The following is a 25,583-nucleotide window of genomic DNA, read 5'->3' on the forward strand; positions in this document are numbered from 1 at the left end:
ATGTAAATGAGCTAAATACCTAATAAAAATGGGGAAAAAAAGAAAATGTAAACGAGGAAAATACCTAAATAAATAAATAAATAAATAAATAAATAAATAGGAAAAAAAAGAATACACATGCTGAGCACTGTTCAAACTCCAACTCAGAGAACTCCTCCTGTCTCCATTCTCTTTCCAGCTGTGCTGCTCATGTTCACTAAAACTGTCTATCTGGGCTCTGTTAAATTTCATTCTGCTGTAATCAAATAATTTTAAATCTATCCATATAAATACTTTTAGATTTATTTATTTTATTCTGTGTGTGACTGCTCTGCCTGCAGGTATGTATATGCACCATGTGCATGCTGATGCCTGTGGAAGTCAGAAGAAAAGAGTGGGTATCTCAAACTGGAGATACTGATGGCTGTGGGCCCGTGTACAAGGCCTCTACAAGGGTAATAGATGCTCTTAACCACTGGGTAATGTCTCTAGCTTCTGTACTATACATTTTGAAAAGAGATACAATATAGTAGCCTTTATCTGTCTCTCAGATATTCCTTATACAAAGAATATGAGATACTATTTTGACAAATTACTTAATGGCATTATTAAATGGCTTTGAAACTTAGAGTTGACTAATCCTGGATTTGACTGCTAGGCCTAACTAGCTATATATACAATTGTTGCATGTATCTTTTACCTGCCTACTTACAATTTTTTTTCACAGATACATTAAGAGCAATACTAAAGCTTACATTTTAAATTCTTTAGAGCTGGCTCGTAGCTTGCATGATATGTTCCATGAAATGGTAAGTAGATGACAGAAACATGGTACCATTACTATTTTTCTGAGTGTTGGTGTCTAAATGCAGCACAAGGAAGCAATTGCTGCTATTTTCCAAGTACTATGCTCTTTGCTTTGAGGTAACGAATAGCATGTCACAAAATGGAAATCTGCCTTTGTCTCATCTTCACTCTTCCTTTTCTCTATCACTTTTATAGTGTGTTTTGTTCAATGCTTAGAGAGTTTCAGGTACTTTCATGCAGTAGACAGAGCATGTATTATAAAGTCTAATTAAGATGGTAGTCTTGAATTTAGTTACATCAAAAATGATGATCAGTTTAGTTGGGCCTTGAATTGCTTGTTTCAGAAGCCAACATCCACCCGGGGATACAAAGTTGACTCTGACACTTGCAGTTTCACTCTTCAGTGGCTTCCTGATGGAATTATGATCGGTTCTGTCTTTTCAGGGTACTGTCTGAGTTAGGGTTTCTATTGCTGTGATAGAACATCATGGCCACAGGCCACATGGGGAGGAAAGGTTTTATTTCCTTACAATTCTACCAAGAAAAAAAAAATCAGCACAGGAAGTCAGGGCAGTAACTCAAGAAGAATTGGAACTTGAAATCAGGAGCTGATGTGGGGGTCATGGAGGGGTGCTGCTTACTGGCTTGCTCCTTATGGCTTGCTCAGCTTGCTTTCTTATAGAATTAAGGACCATCAACACAGGGGTGATATCACCCATAGTGAGCTAGACTTTCCTGTATCTTCATCTCATGATTAAGAATTAAACAAGGAGAAAATGACCAGGGTGTTACCATCTCCTTAAAAGAATGCTTTCAGTGGCCTAAGAGCCTCTCAGTGACTGAGCTCATTTCATAAAGGGTCTACCATCTCGCAGCAGTGACATCCTTCAGACCAAGCTTGAAACACATTGACCATTGCAGGGGCAGGGTATTTCAAGATCAAAACTAGATCAAAAAAATACTTATTAAAGGTCTAAGATATCCAGATTTGTAGTGTAGTTTATGAAATTTAATAATGTAGTAAAAGACAATTTCAAAGCAGTACAGATTTAGATCATAAATTAAAATACCTAGGTATGAGGTTTGGTTCAGTCAGTATAGTTCTCATTTGAAATGGGCAAATTTCAGGATTTAGCTTCCAGCACCACATACATATTAGGCAATTCAAATGAAGTTCTAAAGTTACAGTTGATGTAATGTATGCAAGCAAGCCTGAGAGTTCATTTCTGAGCACATATCAAGCGAAACATCGTTCTGTAAGTGTCATTAGTGGGTAGATGTGGCACCTTATTTCATTATGGGAAATGAGCCTTCTTGGGATGGAAGCTCATTTACAAGTATCTGAACTATCACAAACCAGGCACGGGGAGGGAATACAGACAGGGGGCAGGCAGTGCAGTGATGAGGGAGGTCAACTCTCAGCCCAAACCATAATTATGCCCCAGCACTAGATTAACAATGCTCCGTAAACTTCAGAATGACACTTCTGAGTAATAGCTGAGGAAGGTATTTTATTTAATTTTCAGTAGAGGTGAAAGTGCTGGTTTGTCTTGATGTATTCTGTGTTACTAAATTTACCTCATAAACACTTGTTGGCTGGTGTTAAGATGGCACAGCCATGTTTTCCTTACAAATACAGCTTCTTCCCCATCGAAAGTCTCTTCTTTCCTGAAACCCAGCTTCCAACATTGTCAAAAGAAGCATATCTAAAATATGAATAATGACGACAGGAAAGGGAAATACCTTTGTTTATTGATTATCGAGCTAATATGTCTGTCAAGATGTAATGTACCCGTGAAATTAGAGCCCTTCTCACTGACATCAGTGAGATTTTGACTCTTGTGATGAAATTTGAAATAACTCAACCTATAGCAACGCAAGTTTATTCTGGTACATGTTTCTGGAGACTATAGTCCAGGACCAGTTAGCTCTATTCCTTCTGGAACAAAGACTAGTTTTGTAGGGCAGTGTACATGAATGGAGCAAGCTGCTCACCTCCTGATGGTTGGAAGTAATCAGAGACATAAGATTCCCATAATTCTCTCTGAGAGAACACACTATGATTTAAGGCCCCCAGTGGCCTCACCAATTAACAAATACACTACCACCCAATAACACCACAATCTGGGGAACAGATGTCAAGCACTTCTCTTTGAGAAACAGTTCAGATTATGGCATTTGATGAGGAATTTATTTTATTTCATTGTTTTGTGTGTGTGTGTGTGTGTGTGTGTGTGTGTGTGTGTGTGTGTGTGTGTGTGTTTTAATACAGCACTCCTTCAATGAAGATTTCTGGCCATTCAAAAATAACATTTCAATGTATGGACTGTGATATGATTGTAGAAAGGAAGAGATCTCACTTTTTCTAAAAAGATTTTTTTATTGGAAATGCTCTATACAATGTAGAGACCGTTTGAAGGTTTAATTTGCTCCAATGTATAAACAAATATGGTTGACTCATGTTCTTATATGTATCATCCCCTGGATATGAAAGGGTTAGTAGCATGGGAAAATGCCATACTCTTTTTTTAAAATATTTTTTGAAGCAGGTGGTGAACCAACGTGTTGGGCAAGAATCCACTAGAAATGTAATATTATTATCCTGAGAGTTTTATTTTATTTTATTTTAAGTGAGTAGCTGGGTATCAAGTCACTTGGACTCAAGCATAGGAACTGAAACAAAGAAAGCAGGTTCTGAGGTCCCCTGCTGTGGGGACTGCAAGCTGCTCTGAGTCAGAAGGAGGATGGAAGTTGCCTACTTCTTAGGGCAGAGGTTGATTGAACTGTGAATTTATAAAATTGGGATTATTTTCTTTTAGGAAAGATTAACATACAGATTTTTCCAAATCACATGTGGATTTTTGCTTGGGTTCAGTACTAGGAGAGGGAAAATTAGTCACTGACTCCAAGTAGAGAGGACAGTAATAATTATAAACAGGTATTCATTAATAATGTCTGTGGCTCCAGGCAGATAGGCAAACAGATAGATGGTATAACAAGATGGCTGCTCTAGGCAGAGAGCTGAAAGAAAGATGGTATAGAGATATATTGCTCTAATATGCCTTACGGGATACTCAAAATCTGTCTAACGTGGGCTCCATGAGAATCTTGGGTTATTATCCTACATGGCAAAATAGAAAAGGTCTAAGAATAGTCTTATACAGTATTTTAGTTTACTTCATTTGTTTTGTATTGTTTTAATTTTCAAAATGGGTGTGATTTTGAGTTTTGTGGCTATATTATTCCTCTGGGAGAAAGGTCAATATAAAGGTTTTTCTGGTTACTGGCTCAAAGTTATGCTCGTTTGGGAGAAAGGTTTTGTCTTTGCGTTTTTAGAAAAGGTGATTAGTGTCTATCCACCTTCCAGAGTAATATAGATCAGATTTGACAGAGGGAGACCCCCAGAGAACTAGATTCCAGAGAATCAAACAAAAAAGTCATCTTGATGATACTAGAATTTTGTTTTGAGATTTGTATATTACAGAATATACAGCCTTGGTGAGTCTCACAGTCAGACATGCTGAACTGATCTGCTTGAACTCCTGATGTCTTGGTTTTTCATCCAGATCCAGTCAGGACACAGACATCAGACACTAATACAATCATTGGTATGGCCTTCTTAAGACCAACCAACTCCCTCATTTTCTCTACCTTTCCCTCCTTCAAAAATATCTCAACACCCATATTGCGCTTCAAGAAGTTATGAAGAGTTGTTGTCCCATTTCCCTGGGCTTTCGGGCTGGAGGTGGTTATCTTAGTTGTCTTTCTGGGGAATTTAGAAATTGTCATAATTGGAACAGGGAGGAAATAGCTAGAATTGATTGTATAGCCATGATCTCACTTGGTAGAAATCTTTATAATTGTTACTAAGTTGAAGTCATAATTTCTTATTTTGGTATAGAATTTATTTTAATACAGAATGAAAGTTTCATTGGTATAAACTTCTTGTGTTGATACAAAATTTTGTAAGTACAAAGCTTGGAACCAGTCCTTCTATAAATGCCATTATAAACTGATCTGAGATGTGTAAGCCTATGAGTTAAGGGACAAATAATGAATTCATGGCTCTGAGTTTATTGCTAGGGTGTTTTCAGAGGTTTTAATTAGAAATAGCTAATTAAAGGGTAATTGATGGACAACAGTCAAGATTACATAGATAGTTGGTTTTCAAAAAAACTTCAAAAATCCACAGAATGTGACATTTAATGTTATTTATTCACTTGTTGTTGAGACAAATCTGTTCCTAACAGCTTCCCATTTGTGGATTTAAATAAGCAGCTGAGCATCTATACCTCCAGGTGAGGTGATATATTTTGGCTAGGTAGTCACTGGACAGAAATTGCCTATCTCTCCTGCAGACATATACCTTTCTTGAGAGGACACAAGTTAGAGGTTAGGACAGCTTAGTTCTGCTGAGACAGACTAGGCTAGTCCTTAACAATTCCTGTTTTTCAAAGGTCTGTCAGATGATCCCGGGCCAGAAGGCTGAAGACTGATGCTCAAACTTCCTGACTTACTGGGGCTATATGGGTAGGCAGCTGTCTCTACAACTTTTCTCAGTTCTGGAAGCTGTGTTAGGCTTCCTTTATCTTCAGATATGTTGGTCATTCTCAGATTTCTGATCGAGTTGATAGACTACTTATAATTTCATAGCCAACCCAGGCTATTTAATATTGAACAGATTTGAGAGGATGGTTTTCTGATGGCATACAATCTAAGCCAGGACATAAGTCATGTATAGAATTATAAGTCTTTTAAGTTAGGACAGATGACAGAGTGTTCTATTTTTATTGACAAAAATGATAGATTGGGTATTCGGTCTATCTTGTACCTTATAAATTAAAAAAATGGTAATGTTGTGCTCAATTTATACTTGAGAGCAAAGGGTTTTTTTTTTTTTAATTTGGACAGAGTGATATGTAACAGGATTTCCCCTAATTAGTTTGATTATTAATACAAGAAGAAGCCTGTTATTGGATAGGGAAAGGGTGGGCAGTGTGATGAGTTGCAGAGAGGGAGATATAGGAGAAAGAGAAAGGAGGAAAGATGGAATAAGAGGAAGATGATACAGATTCCACATGGCTTTAAAATAGCCAAGGCAGCTATAAATATCATAGAGGATAGAATACTTGGGATAACTGGTCTAATCTAGGTGGGCAGCTTGTATCATTATCAATTGGCTCTGAAATTATGTGAGCATCTTGTGAATTGAGAATTTATTGGTATATAAATATGACTGGTTAATTATAAGCTTCTAGAATTTTGATTTTACTGCATTACTGGGAATTGTGACAACTAACCTTGAGGTGGGAAGTTATTGAATGTGTCTGTCATGGCAGAGACCCGGCAAGGGTCTCTAGTTGGGCAGAGACATTTCGGGAGCTCTGGGCCAGAGAGTCTGCCAAGATGAGAACACTTGGCTGGAGCCACGTGGCCCACCAGTGCCTGGCATAGCATGGGAACTTGATGATCTTTTTAGTATTTCCTGCAACAACCTGGTGACCCAATCATTGACTTGTGGAGCTCAGTCAATGGATACATCTACAATACAATTCCTGTACCTCAGGCACAGGGAACATTGCAGAAGAGGGAACAGAAAGACCATTAGAGCCAGAGGATCCATGAGTTTATTGTGATATTATATCTCCTAGCAATGGCCGAAGCTACACCCATAAAGTCTTGCCAACATAAGCTATCTAAACATGAGCTGAACAAGAAAGCATAAGGGTTAAACCTGTTGAAGAGGCCGAAGATGGGGCTGTGGTGAAGAACACATCTGTTCTTGTTAAGGACCAGCTTCAGATCCTAGCATTCACGCTGAAGCTCACCACTTCCTGTCACTCCTGTTCCAGGCAATTTGACGCCCTCTCCTGACCTCTGCAGATATCCTGCACTTTCATGCTGCACATATTGAGCTAAATGTAAGCAAAATACTCATACAAAAAAGTTTTAACCTATTTAAGCAGGCAGAAGACATTTGCAGTATATATGAAGAATTCAGCTTCTGGGGTCAAGTACATTGAATTTCAAATACTAGTATTAGTATAGAATATTTTTCTCATCTTAGAGATTTCACGGTATTCATGATTGCATGAATCACCACATAATTCATTTCTATTTCACTTATAAAAAATACATGTTGTGAGCTATGTGTGTTTATAATACTGTATGCTGGAGGTCTGAAGATCAGAGCCTTATTTTCTGGACTTTAAATAATTAAGTACTGGGCCCAACTGCTCTGTCTCCAGGCTTATGACTTACCCAGCACCGCTGAATTCCCTTGGACTCCACACATACTGTTTGTACAGCAGTTATGAGACTTGGTACACAGTCAAAAGTGTGTGTATATAAAGGCATACACACCATTAAAATGAAGCCAAGCTCCCACAATTTGCTGGCAAGCCAAAGATGCCAAAGTAAACTCAAGCCAATCCTGTCACCCTCCCCAGAAGCAGATCAAATCATGGGTTTCATGGGTTTTGTGAATGGAAATTAATATTTGCTATAGTTAGGAGTACATTAGAAAGCACTGTCTAAATATTTCAGATAAAAATTTGAAACGTTTTCCCTGGCCTGACTTAAAAATGCTTGCTATACCCCTTTTATTTTCTGCCTTCAGAGACTACTATATAAACCTGCCAGCGTTATTAATGCATCTCACTATGACTCCTTGGTGTTACTAAATATGAAAAATCAGAAAAGCGGAAGATCATTGGTGCTGAGGGAAGAACAGTACTGTCATTTCTTTTTCTTCTTTATACTTTGGATCTTCATATAGGTATCTCTGCAAATGTAAAAGTGAAAACAGCTAGCTCCATTGGATCATTGGATGTCACATACACATACACATACCACACACACACACACACACACACACACACACACACACACACACACAATCACCATCACCACCACCACCACCACGAAATAAATGCACTTTACTTAAGTCTTAGGATATAATTTTTTTCTTTAGAAAGAAATCACAGCTCATGTGTAGAGTAAAATTTTCAGTGTGTAAGTATATTATTTTTTACATTGGTGCCTAACCATAGTTTAGTTATTTTGTTCTTTTTGAACCATTTGCTTCCTGGTCTGCGTGACGGTTAATGATTTCAGTTTAAATTGATGTGCTTATGAAAAATATGCCTCTAACCTGTAAACCCCATTTGCCCAAGTACAGATAACTTCCTGGAATGCTGGGGGTGTTTTTCATTTCAGATAACAAACATGCCTGTTGTTGCTTCTGCAAACAAGCTGGCTTGCCATATACACAGAATATGTTCTTGATTACAAGCAGGCAATAATTACATAGCCTTGTGAGTTTTACCTTTATGTCTCTCTGTGGAACTGAGAGACAAAAGATGAGGAAAAATTAAACTTTAAGGCCTCTTTGAAAAAATAAGAAACAAAGTAAAATATTGACATTGAACTGTTTACACAAAGGCAGAAAGTACATAACCTTAAGGTTTGCCTTTATAAGTTCCTCATTAATGTAATTCCGGGTCATACTCTTGGGTATGTTAGGTATGGAGCTGTCCAGTATCCATTATTCTGGCCAGTATTAATAAGCCTGTTATTAAAATTTCTTTATGGTCAGACTGATAAATCTCTGAATGACTTCAGACCCATAACAGTCTGAATGCCATAAACATACTGGAAGTTATAAGTATAGGCAGACACAGAGCTTTTCCAAATGCCAGGACCACAAAGAGACAACATCTTTGTATACAGACCACTGTGCTATTTTTGTGTTCCATACTAATGCCAGACATTTTTTTTCATCTTGTTATCAACTGTCAGGAGTCTAGTCAGCATTGTGTAAGTTCAATTTTCTTCAAGACCTTTGCTTTCTATTTCATCTCAATCTGATAGCTCTATACTGTTCAGTTTTAAGAATGACTTCTAAGTCTCCTTCCTTCTGCACCTAATCTCTTTTTTCTTGTTCCTTTTTTCCCATTACAGGTCACTGCCTCATCCTCGAGTGTTCTTGGGTTTCTTTAATCTGCATTTGTCCCTGTAACACACTAGCTCCTCCTTAGTTTATGTGTTCAGCAAAACCCTCCGAGCACCTATTCCCATGTTTTTCCTTTCTAGCACCTTTGGAATCTTATTCCTTATCTCCAAAACTGCCCAAATCATCTCTTGAAGTCTAATAGGTGCCATGCTCATAATCTTTGCTTTTCCTCAGAATGGCCAGTATTTATTATGTGGATCACGATGGTCCTGATTTAATCTTGTAAGGCTCTGGTAATTTCTTACTTCAACATTTATTTACTGTTTCTTCTTGCCAAAGAGACATTGACTTTACTTTTGTCTTCCCCCTTTGACTCCTAGTTCCATGGTAACCTGTTTTAGGTTCTTCATCTAACTTCCATAGTCTCTAACTAAAAAACTGAAATTGTTTGCTATCAAAACACTTCCTTATGGATATATTCCATCTTTTTTACAGTCCAATAAGCAAGAATAACCATAGCTTGAGATGAAGGTTGGGGAGAAGAGCAAGATCCAAGCTGGTTTCTTTGTTGATAAGCCTCTCTTCAGAAGCAGGTACTGGCAATGTGCTCCTAAGAGCCATAATGTCCACACATGGCAGCATGATTTCTCATAGTCATCTTTGTCACTGAGCCACTCTTGGAATTTAGCACAACAGGCTATCTGTGCATGCATGTTGACAGCCCCTAGTCACAATACCTTACACAATGTCCTGCTGTGGAAAACTAACTGCCTTGATAATATGCTTTGCACGTTCTACATGACTTCATAGACCTGAAAGTGGTGTCAGATTCCATTTGCCTATATTATGTTGTTGTGGGTTGTCCTGATGATGTTTGTATTCTGACTGATTCTGTTTCTTCAAGACAGGTTGTTTCTGACGAGCAGTCCATCCCAAACTCAAGTGATCTCATGTGGACCTTCTCCCCATTTTAACTGATCAGTAAAAGCTAGAACCTGTGATTGGGGAGTAGGGGTGAAATGTGGGACTGGAGGTCTGAGATTGGGGCAAGTGGAGAGGAAAAGAGGACAGAAAGAGAGAAATAGAGAGGACAGAAGAGGAGGAGGAAGCAGTGAATGATCTGAACCACGTGGCCAGGAGAAACTGCAAGTAGCAAGGGGTCTTATAGCTGGGGAATAGGCTAGTGTAGTGTTAGATCTGCCCAATCTAGGCAAATAGCTTACAATTATGATAATTGGATTGTGGGTTTTTTATACGAGCTTATTGGGGTTGGGAATTCTAGCAATTTTATGTGGCTTTTTGCCTCTGTAGGATCACCTGAGGCACGTTCCTACAAAATGTCAATCAAGGCAACTGAGTCACAGCAATGAGATCTAGAGCTAGAGCAGAAGACAACCAGAGCATTCTAACACATAACTTCCCCAGACATACTGCTGGGGATCAGTAGTTCAGCAAGACTGCAAGTCCAGCTTGAACTGACCCTTGTCTTTTATTGCTCCTCTGCTAGTAAATGTTGTCCTACCTTTTCCATAATCAGAAACTGCACTGTGGACAATCGTGTGAGACACACCCGTAACATCTACCCTTGACACCCTTCCTAGCCTGTGCAACAGCCAAGGTCAAGACCAGATTGAGACCCAGTCTCAAAAACAAAACTCACAGTGACTTCATTTAACTTTCTCCCTCTTTATTTTCTCTTTAAAAGTTTTTTTTTAATTTATTTTACTGTTAGTTTGTACAATAACATCTAAAAATAATTCATAGTATTACCCTAACCTCATTAATAAATTTTCATCAGTTTAACTGATAAGCAAATAAACAAATATAAGCTAAAAATACTACTTTATCCTTCTTTCTCAATGTTTCTCAATACTTTCTCAAGTATTTAATCAATTATATCAACTGTTTTAGAGTGCTCTGGAAGGCCAAAAGGCATTGGATCCCCAGGAACTGGAATTATAGATAGTTGTGTTCTAAAAGGCATGAGTGCTGGGAAATAAACTCAGGTCTTCTGGAAGAGTAGCAAGTACTCTTAATCACTAAGCCATCTTACTAGCCCTCTTTGTACTTATTAATCATTTGTACTCTTTTCACCTTGATTGAAGCTACTTTCTCAAAAGTGGCATATTTAAAGAGTTCGCTTCTGAAGTAATGGCAATAGGCCTACCCCATAATTGGTAAACAACAAGCATACTTGGGAAATTATTCAGAAAAAACATAACCAACTGTGTTTGGAAATTGATGTAAGAGAATCGACAACCCTTTTTTTTTTTAACATTGTTAGAGAAAAATCACTGTAATTCAGTAAGAACAATGAGGTTTAGGGGGCATTTGAATCACAATCTCCTTCTCAGCTGCTTTCTGCTAGCTCAGCACAGGGGTGATTTCATTCTGAACAAATACAGCTAAGAACATGTTTCCCATGTCTCCATTTCATTCCCTTTAGCTGCCAGGTGAGGTGCCAGATACTGCCATTTTTTCAGATACTTTGGCTAGGGTGTTTGTTTGTTTGTTTGTTTTTTGGAACAGGGTTTCTCTGTATAGCCCTGGCTGTCCTGGAACTCACTTTGTAGACCAGGCTGACCTTGAACTCAGAAATCTGTCTGCCTCTGCCTCCCGAGTGCTGGAATTAAAGGCGTGCACCACCACACCTGGCTAGGCTAGGTTTTTATAAAGGAAAAATTCCAGCTGCCAAATTAGCCGGTATACCCCTATTTATTCTTTCTTTCATCTATCTACTCAGTGGACAGGCATAATGGAGGTGTGTAGTTGCTTAAGCCTAGATTACATTCATGGGATGAAGATTGTGCTCTGGAGAGCAAGCCAGAACTGTAGGTTACTATCTCCTCCCATCTTTAGATGCTCCATCTAAAGGATAGAGATATAAACCCACAGGAAAATGCCCATTCCTTTTCCCTAGAAAGAGTGGAGCAGAGACGGCTGAAGTTCTCTACCAAAGAATTAACTTTATTTGAAATGAAGTGTTGGAGAATTATAGCCAAGGGTGGCCTTAAAACAATGCAGGTGTTTGTAGGCAGTGAAAGACAACAAGTTAGGACTTACAGCAGCTTGGCCCAAGAGGACAAGATAGTATCAGTGAAGTACTTCTGGATCAGGGGATCAGGGCAATCTTCCAACTACTTCTAAGACAAAGTTCACCTTGATTGGGTAAAACTCCTACCTCTGGCTTTTTTTTAGGCTCTTCCCAAGTTACCTCTTTTCGCCTCACCTTTCAAACTCATGTGTAGACGTCCAGTCATAACTCCTGGTCTTTCACCTAAATGCTCTCCCCTCCCGGATCATCTACTCAGCCCATTACTCTGCCACCTCTGCTCTCTCCTATGGGACTTTGATGACCACTGTCTACCAAGGCCACACACAGTCTCCTGTCCACTGCCAGCCAACACTGGAGACCAAGTCCTTCTATCCCCTCCAGACCATCCACCCTCACCATTCTCTCCAAAATGGCAGGGCACTTTTAAGGTAATTCTAATGACTCGTACAGCTGCTAAGCTTGAGGAACTCTCTTATTGTATCCACCTGTCTCAAATCTTTCACCCCTCCACCAATCCCAGAAAAATGAGACTCCACTCCAGCAGCTGTACTCAACCCTGCTGAATTATATATGGGTTTCTCATCCAGGGTAGCTCTTACACCTGGAGATTCAAGGTTCAAGAAACCCCCACTGATAACAGTCAAATAGGTCGGTAAACTGCTCCAGACCTGGATGCCAGGACCTGATGCAAATTGTTGTCATCCCTACCTCCACCATCCCACCTAAATATATGACCTCTTTGTTTGCTTCTGCCTTGACCTGGGGAAACCCCCACTCAATTCCCGATTCGGTGTGCACCCAAAAATTCATGAAGGACCATCTTGATGTAATTACATGAGGTCGTTTAATTATGGAGCTCCAGACCGACTTGCATCCCACACAGGAGATAACAGATGTCGGCCACGAGGCTCGAAAGCTAAGGGTTTTTATGGGGTAAGGGGCTTAGGGGTGTGGAATTTAGCATAGTGACACACTATTGGCTTATTCAAACATCAGCAGAAAAATTACATGTACGTGCAGGGTGTCAGAGTTCTGTGAGTTGTTGACTCAGTTTAGATAGCCCTGTTATGTCCTCACATTCCTCTTTATCTTTAAGGTTAAGCTGTTCCCGGAATGTTTTAACTACGGGACATACCCAGGTTTGTTTTTCTTTTGTCTCAGCCCCAGGCAGCCTCTAGGCTCACAAACAACCAGCAATTTCTGAGTACTTTATATGACTTACAGGCCTTGAAATTTCATCTTTCTTTCAATACATATGTTAGGATCACAGAACAGTCATTTCTTCTACCAACAATGCAAGACCCTCTTCTTCTATATTCAAGACCCATGGAATCCCAGGTGGGAAACAGGTGTTGTTGGTAAGCTCTACCATAAAAAATCAATCTGGGTCCCCAGTAATTACTATTCACATCCAGATGTCTTCAGGACATGTTCTCCTTCCAAAGACAGATTGATCCCCTGGCAGCAGTGGTGCTTCAGAACCAATGGTCTTACAGGGAAAGAAAATGGTCTTTGCCTTTTCCTCCCAGAAGAATGCTGCTTCTACGTCAATGAGTCCGGAATAGTGAGAAATAAAATCTATCAGCTACAAGCAGACATCAAAGAACATAGGAAAGAGTATAATGCCTCTAATTCCTGGGTTTTTGAAAACCCTATAATGGAAGAGCATACTGCCTTTCCTAAACCCACTTCTCATTTTTCTGGCTTTACTATTTGCTCACTGCCTCATTAACCTTGTTGCTCCTCATCCACATTCCTCCACATTAAAAAAAAAAAAATTCTAACCAAACAAGTACTTAGTTCCCTTTACGGGATTGCCAAGCAGTGCCCACAGAGGAACCTGATGAGAATGACTATCCAATGAGCCCCAATGGTAAGGGTCAAAACTGATGACAGCAAGAAGCAATCTAAGAGATCCTCTGATGACCCTATTCCTGGCCCCTCTCTTAGAAAATCAGAGGTACATCTATGGACAGCCAGAAGCGATGAAAAGCCACTCCTGCGTCCACTGCCATGACACTCCCAATACATCCCTTTGTAGATGCTTCTTGGCCTGGATAAAATACTCATCTCACAGCCCCTCCTCCTTCTCCCTCTCTTTCTCCTTCTTCTTCTCACATCCCCTCAGAGACCACCTCTGTCAATAAATCCTCCCATGTGAGACCTGCAGCTGGTGTGATTTTTCCAGGATTGTGCCGCATATTCTAACAGAGACCTCTGAAATGCAAGGTAACAACTACTTCTACCTTCTTCTTTTCTTTCTTCTCTTCCTCTTTTTGTTGAGACTGGATCTCTGTACATAGCCCTGGCTGACCTGGAAGCCATTATATAGACCAGATTAAGGTAGTGTGCAACAGCACCTTGAGCATATTCTTCTTTAAGAATTCTATTGTGGGTATTCTGTTACAGCCCATTTTATTAGAAATTAGAGGTCTTGCATGATCAATTTTGACAAAGAACTGTTTGCATTTTCTTCAGGTTGTAAGAACTGTGGGGAAATTAAAGGTGCCAATATCATCAACCCAGTGAAAGAAATTTCAAGAGATCCCACAATATGTAGTGCCAGGGAAATGTTAGTGATCCCCACGAATACAGACAGGATCCAATCTGAAGCAACTCACAGTAGGGTCTTTATTTTATTCAAGATAGCTCCCCCTTCCCCCATGCACCACCATCATACAGGATGGTTTTGGTGGTGGTGGAGCCCTGAATGTCTTTTGCGGCAAGGCTTTATAGTAAGCAGCAAGCAGGGAGTATGTGTGCAAGCATCTAATTGGAAAGCTACTGTGACCTTTAACATAATTGGCTGGTGCTGGGAGTCATATCATAAACTTAATTTTTGTTCTCCTCTGCATTGGTGGTCATTAGGAATGGGGTGGGCTTGTAACCTGGGCATACAGGTTTGTTGGGGGAATAACCTAGAAACACTGGTCTTGTGTTGAGATTGTAACCTGGAGACTCTGGACTTGTTGGGGATTAGCCTAGAGACTGGAGCTAGGCTCCAGTTTTTTCCAGGGGTAACTTGGAAACTAATGCTAGGTACCAGCCTGTTTAAACTTAGATCATGTTTTCTAAAATGGAATCTGAATTTAAAAGATTTGCCACCTCAAATACAGGCTGAGATATTGGTTTTATCCCTTGACTGCCTCTCGTCATATTTACAGGGGAAGCATGAACAAAAAGCAAAGTAGAGAGATTAGAAAAAGTGAACTTTGTACAGAAAATAGTTGTATATAAAGCTGTAGCCATATTACTATTGCTGTAATTATTTAACAGGTTTCTCTCCTTTCCTCTCCTTTCCCCTTTTCACCCCATCCCCTATTCCCCTCTTTCTCCTTTGTTGTCCTGCAAGTAGTAGCTACTCCCAACATACTCTCTGAATGCTGCATGGAGTTCTGCTTCACTGTAAGTCCAGAAACATCAGTCAAGTGATAACGGACTAACACCCTTAACAGCACAAGACAAAATAATAAATCTTTCCTCTTTTTACCCCAGGTGTTTAGTGAATAATACAGATATCTGATGGCACACAAGTTAGCTACTCTAAAAAGCAATAATAAAGGCTTTGCACTAAATCTTTCATAACCAAACAAATAAGCAAGCAAATAATAGCAAGCACCATAGGGTAGGAACTCACTCATTATTTGCATTTGTATGTATTTTAAAAAATATTTTGTAGTTGCTTTTTTATAGAAAAAATGTTTTTGATATTTTACATTTTTTATTTACTGTTATTGTAGTAAGGTGTGTGTGAGGGAGAAGAAAAAGGGGAGGGGAGAGGGAAGGGGGAGGGAGGGAGAGAGAGATTGAGAGCGAGTGAGAGCTTACAAGGTAGGAGGGGGGTGAGAGAGAGAGAGAGGGAGCAAGAGCATGAGAAAGTGGGGAGAGGTGCATATTATGAAAGGTGCACAGAAGTCAGAGAACCTCTTTTGGGAATTAGTTCTCCCTATCCATCACTGGTTCCAGGGATTAAAATCAGGCCACTTTTTTTTTTTTCTTTTTTGTGGCAAGTGTTTTTAACTCTTGGAGCCATATCACTGGTCTCAAAGGTATTTTTATTTTTAATATATGTGTGTGTATATATATACATATATATGTGTGTATATACATAAAACATACATAAACATAACACAAATATAACATTAAGTTATATATCTGACAAGGAACTTATCCACAATTATGAAAAAATTTAAAACTTTAAATAAAGCCCTAATTTTTAACAGGAAATTTTTGGATAGTTTAAAAATGTAATAGAATACCTGCAAAAAGCTAATTTAAAAGTAAAACTTTAATATTCATATATCATACTAGGTAATTTCATAACCAACTCAAAACAACTCATTCATATCTTTTTTGAGTGGCTTTTCTGTCATACAAAGATACAGTTAATTTTGAGTTTATTTTGTGTATAGCAATCAAGTAGCACACATTAATTCTTTTGAACATGGGGATTCAATTGTTATTTACTGAAATAACTGCTATTTTAAACTGCCCATTAAAACTGGATATGGTATGATACCTCTGTAAGCTCAGCACACAAGAACCAGAGGCAGGGTTATTTCATGGCCACTCTGAATACATAACGAGTCCAAGAATTAAAGTCATACATTAAAATTTTCATAAGTTTTCTTTAGGTATTGATCCTGCACTGGACATTCAGATTCTGTATCTTAGCTGCTACAAAGAGTGCTTCAGTGAAATAGAGAGGCAGCTATTCAATGTACACATTTCATTTTCTTCTGTGTATCTACAAGAGATTTTTGTTTAAAAACCCAGACATACAAGTTGTGTGTCATACAATAGATCTAAGGTACTTTATGCTATTTTCCACACAGTCACACGACTTCAATTTCTACAAACATTGTTCAGCAATTCTCTCTACCTTCACTTCCTTTTGAAAACCTGTTGCCTCAGTCAATTTGAAACAAATGTGATGTGTTAGTTTTGTTGGGTTTTAATTAGCCTTTGGGAAATTAGTGGAGCTTAACATTTTTTATATATTTTTTTGTATTTGTATGTGTTCATTTTGCTTGTGGGCTTTGTTCTGTTTTTGTTCTTTGCTGGCACAGTCTCTCTGTGTAGTGCATGCTGGCTTCAAACCTGATGGGTGATCCTTCTTTTTTTATTGTTTTTTTTTATTAGATATTTTCTTCATTTACATTTCAAATGCTATCCCCAAAGCCCCCTATACCATCTCCCTACCCTGCTCCCCAACCCACCTACTCCTGCTTCCTGGCCCTGGCATTTCCCTGTATTGGGGCATAAAGAAAGTACCCAAAGAGCTAAAGGGGTCTGCAACCGTATAGGAGAAACAACAGTAAAAACTAACCAGTAGCCCCCAGAACTGTGTCTCTAGTTGCATATGTAGCAGAGGCTGGGTGATCCTTCTGCCTTCACAACCTGAGTACTAGGGCTATAGGCATTCATGATCATGCCCAACTGTATACATTCTTTTGGAAAGTGTGTGTTCAAGAACACAATTCACCTTTTTTTTTTCTTAAAATATAAGGACAGTTCTATTAAGTTAAGTAGGACTTGGACTTTGAATGTCTGAGTATTGTTCACAAAGATCTCTCACTTGTAGACCTCTTCTTTTAACTCTTTGTGGTGAAGAGACTTTTCAGCTTGATGATCCTATCTACTTTCCTTCTTGAGTTGCCTACACTTTGGGAATAATAAAAATTACTAGGTCAATGTGAAGAACCTGTTTGCATTCTTGTGTTCTAGTAGTCTTATGGTTATATGCCTTATTTTTACCCATACTGAATTAATTTCCACTTTTGATGTGAGAAGATTCTTTTCTTTCTCAAGTGGGTAAAATATGCTGCTTAGGAACTATCTTCATTTGCCAACTGTTCTTTCTATACAGTCAACAATATCCAGGTCCTCCTCTCCTCTAGGAACTGCTATCTCTGGTTTTCCAAGATTCTTGCTAATCTGGTTTCCCAATTCTTGCTGGAACTGGTGCTAGGGTTGAGAGTCTCAAGTCAGACTCTTTACTAACATTTATTAATATACCTAATGAGAGCAATCTAAACCTTCTGAGTTTATTTTTAGAACATCTGAAAAGACTGTCAGGTAAAAGTCTGAGTTAAGTGTTTGCAATGGATCTGTTGGTTTGATGAACTCTTATGAAATTACCCCAACATAGCCTGAAAAACAAAATCAACACATAAAGATCCAAGAGACAAAAACAAAAAACCAAATTTTCAAGGATCCTGAAAAACCTTTGTCTTCAGAGTGGATTCTTGATAGCCTGTGTCACATGACACACTGTTTCAGAAGACTAAACAGTCAGAAAAAAACAAAAACAAAATCAAAACCAAAAAAAATCTGAACTCCAATGATGGTAAAATTAACTAACTAGTGACCATTTTTATGCACAATATTTTGGTGAACTTCCATTTCGATAAGATGGTTAAACTCCCTACAGTGGAATTAAGATTTAGCATTTGTCTGGTTTTGCCACATGGCTGGCCCAAGCAACCTGTTTAGTCTCAAGAGTAGTAGAACTTTTTGGATCCTTACTAACTCTGGTCATTTCACATAACATTTTAAAATAAAGTCTTCATTGTCTCTCTAGTAGCCATTTTACAGGAGAAGACTCTCAAATCCACATAATGATGTAAAGATGCCTGAAAGCCCACTTCCTCCAACCCCAGCTATGTGACTGTCTCCTGCCCAAGAACAGGCACAAGGAGGTATAATTTCAGTTTTTGTCCTTAGCTTTTCAACTGACACAGAGCAAAGCAAAGGATTGATTGTGCTCATAGCAGTCCATAGTTGCTTGGCTCCATGTTTCTTGGCCTGTAGTTAGGCAATACATGATGGAATAAGAGCATGGTAAGGCAGAGCTGATCATGCAATGGCAGACAGGTGGCAAAGAGAGGAATAAAGATTTTATATAGGTGTGTAGATTGCTATGGAGTGAATACTTAGAACTACATTAAAAATACATAAGCATTAGTGGCTACTGTTGCATTATGCTTTGTATTGTTTTTAAACTTTCTCTTTTATTTGCATATATTAAGTATATACAGGAAGAGATTTCTTGATGACTCCATATGTTCAGATGACATGTCTTCATTACATTCACCTGTCACTCATTCTTAACCTTCCTTCTCACCTCCAAATTGTCCCCTTTCTGTTTCATGTCTTTGTCTCCTCTAACACATAAAGAAAGAAAATGTTCCTCTGTGGTGTGTGTAAAATATTTTACAGAGAATGTTTCTTTATTCAAATGACACAATATCATTCTTTGTTATAGGTGAATAAGACTTCATTGTGTATCTACACAGTTCATTCATGTGCTGACAAACATCTCTGCTAATTCTATAATTTAGCTACTATTACTAGTGCCATTCTCTATTTTAAACAGAGAAGTAAAGCAGCGGAGAATCATGTGCTTCTTACAATAGCTAAAGAAACTAGCAAGGGCCTTCTATTACCACAGAAAGGAAGAGATGGTCAAGAGGAAGATAAGCTAAGGAAAAGCACAAGAAAGTAAATAGGCACACTGTAACAAAGTTTCAAGCCACATGATTCAACACTGTTTGAGTCAGTCTCTTAAGGAAAGTAGCTACTGAAAAACTCTGCATATATGATTTGGAGTGTAGCTAGTGATACAATCTTTGCTGAGCATATGTGAAACCCTGGCATGAAATTTCAGTTTTGGAAAAAAAATAAAATTCTGACTATAAAAATGCAGGAAGGCAAGGGGGTAGGGGGACAAGTTTAACAGTGTCAAGAGATGGGCATATCAGTTGCAATTGAGTCTGTGTTTATGAAAACTGAAACAATTTAATTGCCAATTGAGTCAAGTGTTAATATGCGATCAGTTGTTGACTTGATAATAAAATAGCTCATTAACCCTGAAAGTTATTTTTATGCATGTGTGTAGTATAAATGTTCAAGTGTGCAGGTACACAGGCACATGGAAGCCAAATGTTATTCTCTGGAACACTTCTCACTCCTTTGAAACAGGGTGTTTCATTAAGACAGGCTGGCTGGCCAGCAAACCTGTTCAGTGATGAGATTATGAGCACACAACACCATGCAAAGTATTTTTATGTGATTTCTGGGGATCAAATTTAGGTTGTCATGCTTATGAGCTAAGAACTTGGACTAAGTGAAGTGTCTCCCAGGCCCTCCCTACTATTTGCTTGTTTAGCACAAAAGTTACAATAGAAGCTGTCTTCACCCTAAGATGTACATCTACAATGATATGCTGTATATAGAAACAAGCTTTCTGGCTTTCTACAAGGTTGCAGAGAGTACAAACTAACTATCTGGGGTCAATCTACATATCTGTCACCTTCCTGTTTTCTCAAAGCACTTAAAAATTCATTTTATGTGGGTTAGTCTAAAAGTTTATTCCAATTTACTCAAGAAAATCCTGTGATAGTTATACTTGGTTGTTACCTTGACTAAATCTGGAATAAACTACAATCTAAAAAAGGAAGGCACATGTGTGAGAAATAGTCTGCTTGGTTTGAAGTGAGTCCATCCTTTAAGGTAGAAAGGCACAACCTTTTGATCCAGATCTTGAAGCAGAACACCTTAAACTGGGTCACACCTCCTGCTAGAAGCCTATATAAGGACACAGAAGAAGGAAACTGTCTTTGCCTGCTTGCCTTTGCCTTGCTAGTATATCTATTTCTTCAGTGGCACTGAAGCTTTCTTCTTTGGGACTCCAACATATACAAAAGACCAGCTGAGACACACAGCCTCGTGGGACTGAGAAGCTATTAGAATCTTGGATTTTCTATTCACACCTGGCCATTGTTGGGTTAGTTGGACTGCAGCCTGTAAGTCATTCCAATAAATTCCCTTTATATATACATATATGTTCCATGTATGTATGTGTGTTCCATATATATGTGTGTGTTCCATATACGTATATTCATATATATATATATGTTCCATATATGTGTGTATATTCCATAAATTCTATGACTCCAAAGAACTCTGATTAATACAATGATTAAATCATATATATGCATACAGAGGGGACTGTATATGAAATATAAACAATGATTTGGCTACTTCAGTTCACCAAGTGTTCAGTTTTTTTTCTCTATCCCAAATTCCTAAGATGCTTTTAAATTCTTTTTAACTTTTTCTCCATTTTACCCATTCCATTTCAACTTGCTGGTAAATTGTTTGAGAAGTGGCAACTCATGAAATACTTGGAAAATTGACAAAGGACAGGGTAGTATAATATCTAGATTACATAGGAGTCGACTTAGTAAAGAGAGTAGCAAACAGTTACACAAGAAGAACAAAGGCTTCCAATACTGGACAGCTGCCCAGGACACAATAAACACATCCAATCAAGGAGAAAAGTGGCAAATGACTTCTGTCAAGTCACTATTGTCAAGAGGTTTTTCTGTTTAACACTCTAACAGTGTATACTGCTTACTACATAAGAAAGAAAATCAGGCTGGCCAAAAGAAAAACTGAAAAGATCTAAATCATAATGTCCGGTATATTCTGGCAATAGGATCCTGGAGTTTTGCCTTAGTGGCTTTACTAGATACTCCTTTCTCCTAAAGCCTGATTTCCTGGTTATTACTCAACCCATTTACATCAGATTTTAGAAATAAGCCTTCCTAGCAACAAATAAAAATTAGTGTGTGGCTTCTCGACTGAGGAAGTTCAACAGGGAGAACTGGGACAAAAGTCTCTGGAAACAACCACAGGGAACACTGACGAGTCTGCAAGGCCAGTTGCCTGATTAAAGCCTTCAGTGTTTGTGTAGAGGCTGGAATGTGACAGGTCCAGGGTCACATGATAATTTATCTTGGACCATCATTAGCTTAATAGTCATTTGCTACCACCTCTCTGTGACCTAACAATTTAATGGTCCCTGGGTAAGTCTTTTGGAACAGACAAACTAATAGCTTCCACCAGTAGAACTGCTAAGGATGCGGTCAACTATAATTTGAGAGCTACAGATTCTGAGACCTAAGATCTGAGACTTAAAATCTCCTTGTTCCTTTCACCCCATGCTTTCACATTCCCATCAGTGTATTTGGAAAATAATTTTTGTTGGTCTGTTACCCTAACACCTTCATATTGGAACAAAGAACTGGGGATAACCCAAACCTCACTTATATTTGGCTTTAGAATAAACTCTCTGCCTTTTGAAAAATACTAGAATTAAACACTTCTAGTAACGATTTCTTCCTACCAGTTCAGCTAACCTAGGCTTATTAATTCTTCCTTATTAAACACACCTTTGTATTATAAACTGGTCACCATTTCTGCCCTACTGCTTTGCCACATTATATCCATCCCACCAGAAAACATGTTTTTATTTCTTTGATCATTATGTATGATAACTGCAGAAGTCTATGAACACCAGAGTGCCATCCAAAGCAAGGTACAGAGCTGACAAAACTGACCCCCTCTGGACACCCATCTTTCTTTTCTCCCCTTTCCTTCCGTTTTTAAAAACAAAAACATTTTGCTTCGAGTCTTTAAAGAGCACATGACATAGTCGTGTCACAAAACCTGCTAAGTATTTTTTGACAAACGATAAAATACTGCCCCCAGCAGCTCTTAAATCCAAGAAGGCTCAGCGCTCTTTAACTTTCTCTCGCCTTCTTGTCTTATCGTTCCCTTTTTTCATTTGCAGCCAATTGGGGTACGAAGTATTTGGGTGGCCTCCTTTCCCTTGTCTGAACCCTAAACCAAGGAGATGTCAACCACGGAAAAAAACCTGAGCTCCCTGCTCTAGCTTACAGCAGTTGAGGTGAAAGTTCCAGACATGAAGAGTCTGATGGGGAGGGGCGGGACTTCCGGGTCGCCAGAGTTCCTTCAGCTAACTCAGGAGCTCTGGCCAAAGGATCCCGGGGAGCATACCAGGAGCGGAAACAGGCCCGGAGCGGTGTGGAAGCCGGAAGAGGCTCGCGCGCAGCGGAAGGTGGGGTGCGGGAAGAGGGTCTCAGGACACGGAAGCGCAAGTCAGAGCCAGGGGCTGCGGGCCGGCGGTAAGGCTGCGGCCAAGTGACAGGCCGCGGAGATGTCCCCTCCCCCTCGCCCCCTCGCCCCCCGCACCCTGGCCAGCGCGCTGTGGCGTGATTGGGTGGCGCGCCTTTGCGGGCCAATGCAGAGCGAGGGGGCGCGCGGCTGCGCACACGCTCACCGCGCAGGCGCACTGCCCTCTGCTGGCTCTGCACCGCAGCGCAGGCGCCGCCGCGCAGGTGGGCTCGTGAGTTCCTGCAGGTCTCTGGGAAATCCTGAGGCGTTGCAGAGAACGTGGGAAAATCCGCTAAATTGGCAGTTTCAAAGGATGAGAAGGTGTGAGGTCAATTCTAAGCCGATTTCTGAATATTTTGGAATCCCTTGTGAGAACCGAGGTAATGTTCCGTGGGATCTCTACCTGTGAGCTAAATGATCTTGCTTATTTCAAACTTTTCCTACATCTTTGTTTCGTGAAGCCAACTTTTTCAACAAGAAGAGCAACCCAACTTTGATGGGAGCAATTAAAGTTATCCTATTCTGTCTCCACTTTTATCAAATCTCAAGGAGTTATGAACACCTCACTAAGGACATCACCACACGTTAGCATTTCTTAATTTCCTAACTTCCACATCGGATTCTCTAACTTGTTATTGTTTCTTGTTCTCCGTGCTAGAGATGTGACCAAGACTGATCAAAGAGTTAGTTTGAAGAAATAGCTCCCTCATAGGAGCCTGACAGGTTAAAAAAAAAAAAAAAAAAGTGAAATCTTGGGGAGGGAAGAGGAAGATGGCAACAAGACAGGCTTGTTTTGTTTGTCTTTTTGACTTGAAAACCAATTAGTTGACAGCTAGCTGAGGCGCAAAGAGGATGTGCAACAAAGTGAATTAGAAGAAACCAGCTAGATGGTGAACTAGCCATGTGTTTTAAGAAAAATCTTGGAAATCCCCGTTTGCCAGGGACTGTTCTCAACACTTCGGATGCCTTCTTGGAAACTAAATTTACTAGGACGACTTGTCAGAACTAGAAGTTAATGATAGTGTTTGATGTGACCACAGCTGTTGGTAGTGGAGATGGATTTTATGTAGTCTGGGAACTTAGAGAAGATAACTTGAAATTACTGTCAGGAAAAAAAAAAAAAACAAAAAACAACCCTGTAACAGTATATGTGCTAAGATTTGGGATGACAAAAATCAATATTTGAGGAAATAAAAGTTCTTTTCTTTGGTTTGTGTGGGGAGAGGTGTAGGTGGTGTGTAATGTGAAAACTTGAGAAACAGGTTATATATTTCATTCAAAAGTACCTTATGATTTTTCTTTGTTTACTTATGCTAATTGTTTTAAATATGGAATTATGTTAGTTTTCTAGTATAATTTAAGGACTTTTAATGGAAGAACTAGCATGTAGAATTGGAGAGGGAAACCTTTGGTCCCAGATGGCCAGAGGTGCTTTGCAGTGGCTTGGCAGTGAGCATGTTCACCTGGAATGGTCTGTTTCCTGATAGAACAGCTGCTTTGCTGTCCTACCACATGACAAAATTTAGGATTTTTGTCCTGAAGAAATGTTTCTAACATTGTAACTCAGCCATTTTCATTACCTTGTGTTCCCAGGAATATAGCAAATATAATCTGTTTATGTGTGTCTGCTCTAAGACAACATTGAAATCTTAAACTCTACTTATATTTTCAGATACTACACTAATTCACCAATATCTAACATTCTTATCCTCTTAACACCCTAGCCATCATGTATCTTTTAAAAAGTTATTTTTAATTATGTATATAGGGGTGCGGTGGGCAGGTTATATGCACAAGAATGGGAGGTCAGAAGAAATCTGGGTCTCCTAGAGCTGGAGTTACTAGCTGGAAACCAAACTCAGGTTCTCTGGATCAGTAGTAAATGATTTTAACCATTGAGTTTGTGTATTTAAAATTGAGATGAAAGTATGCACAACAAACTATTAGCACATTGTTACAGTTGGATTTCCAATAGCAGGCTTGAGCTGTTCTTTGAATTACACTGGTACAGAAAGGAATCTGAAAGAAGAGCAGAAAAGAAGGTTCAGTGTTGAAAGAGAGATACAGAACAAAGGAAGAAGAGAAAAAATGGGAAATTAATAGAAAAATGGGCACATGTCATAATAGAAGCCTTTCTTGGAAAAGTGTCTATTTCTAATGATGCAAAGCAATGCATTACATAAATAAGTGTTCAGTGGTTTAAGGGTGAAGGGTCATGATCCGATACCATTTATACTAATCATACTCAATGATGGATGCTAGACAATATATCTAGGTAAAATAGGTAGACCCCCTTACCATAGATACATATATGTATATATAGGTGTATGTATGCAAATATATGGATATAGATTCTACTAACCTATAATAACTGTTAAAATGCCAATGATTTCTGAGCCTTAACTCTATATTTTATACTTTAATTTCCTGTTATTTTCCTAAACAAAGCATTATAAAAATACAGACAAATTAATATTCTTTAAATAGCCATCTAAATCATAATCAGGTTTTTGTAGCATTTTCGTTTGATGTTGTAACCAGTGTGGGAAAGATAAGAACTTTTGCTTCAAATTAATCTCCTATTTGAGTTATCTCTCTACTGAAACATACTCATGAGCAAACCAAACAATTTGCAGAGCACACATAGCCATATATATATATATATATATGTATGTATATATGTGTGTATATATATGTGTGTGTATATATATGTATGTGTATGTATATGTATATATATGTATGTGTATGTGTGTGTATATATGTATGTATATGTATATGTGTGTATTTATATATTTGGTAAGCGCA

At 38.8% G+C, this 25,583-nt stretch overlaps 1 protein-coding gene and 1 long non-coding RNA gene across 4 annotated transcripts in view; one reads left to right on the forward strand and one right to left on the reverse strand.

Annotated features, from left to right (window-relative positions):
- Positions 1-6,395: 6,395 nt before the first annotated feature.
- Gm46218 lies at positions 6,396-22,842 on the reverse strand. The gene is made up of 2 exons (XR_001779751.2): positions 22,662-22,842; positions 6,396-7,570 (listed from the first exon to the last, which is right to left on the reverse strand). It is a non-coding gene; the product is annotated as a predicted gene, 46218 (long non-coding RNA).
- Echdc1 (enoyl Coenzyme A hydratase domain containing 1) overlaps positions 7,569-25,583 on the forward strand; it is a 48,518-nt gene continuing 30,503 nt past the window's right edge. Inside the window, exon 1 of one of the 3 annotated variants that reach the window (XM_006512797.4) lies at positions 7,569-22,789. In XM_006512797.4, coding sequence (XP_006512860.1) covers positions 22,567-22,789 — 223 coding nt within the window. In that variant the 5' untranslated portion in view covers positions 7,569-22,566. Of the gene's footprint in view, positions 22,790-22,924; positions 23,159-25,583 lie in introns of those variants that run through there. The other 2 variants (NM_001110195.1, NM_025855.4) reach the window with 2 other exon arrangements.

This window comes from Mus musculus, chromosome 10 (genome assembly GCF_000001635.26).
Source record: "Mus musculus strain C57BL/6J chromosome 10, GRCm38.p6 C57BL/6J".
NCBI lineage: Eukaryota > Metazoa > Chordata > Mammalia > Rodentia > Muridae > Mus > Mus musculus.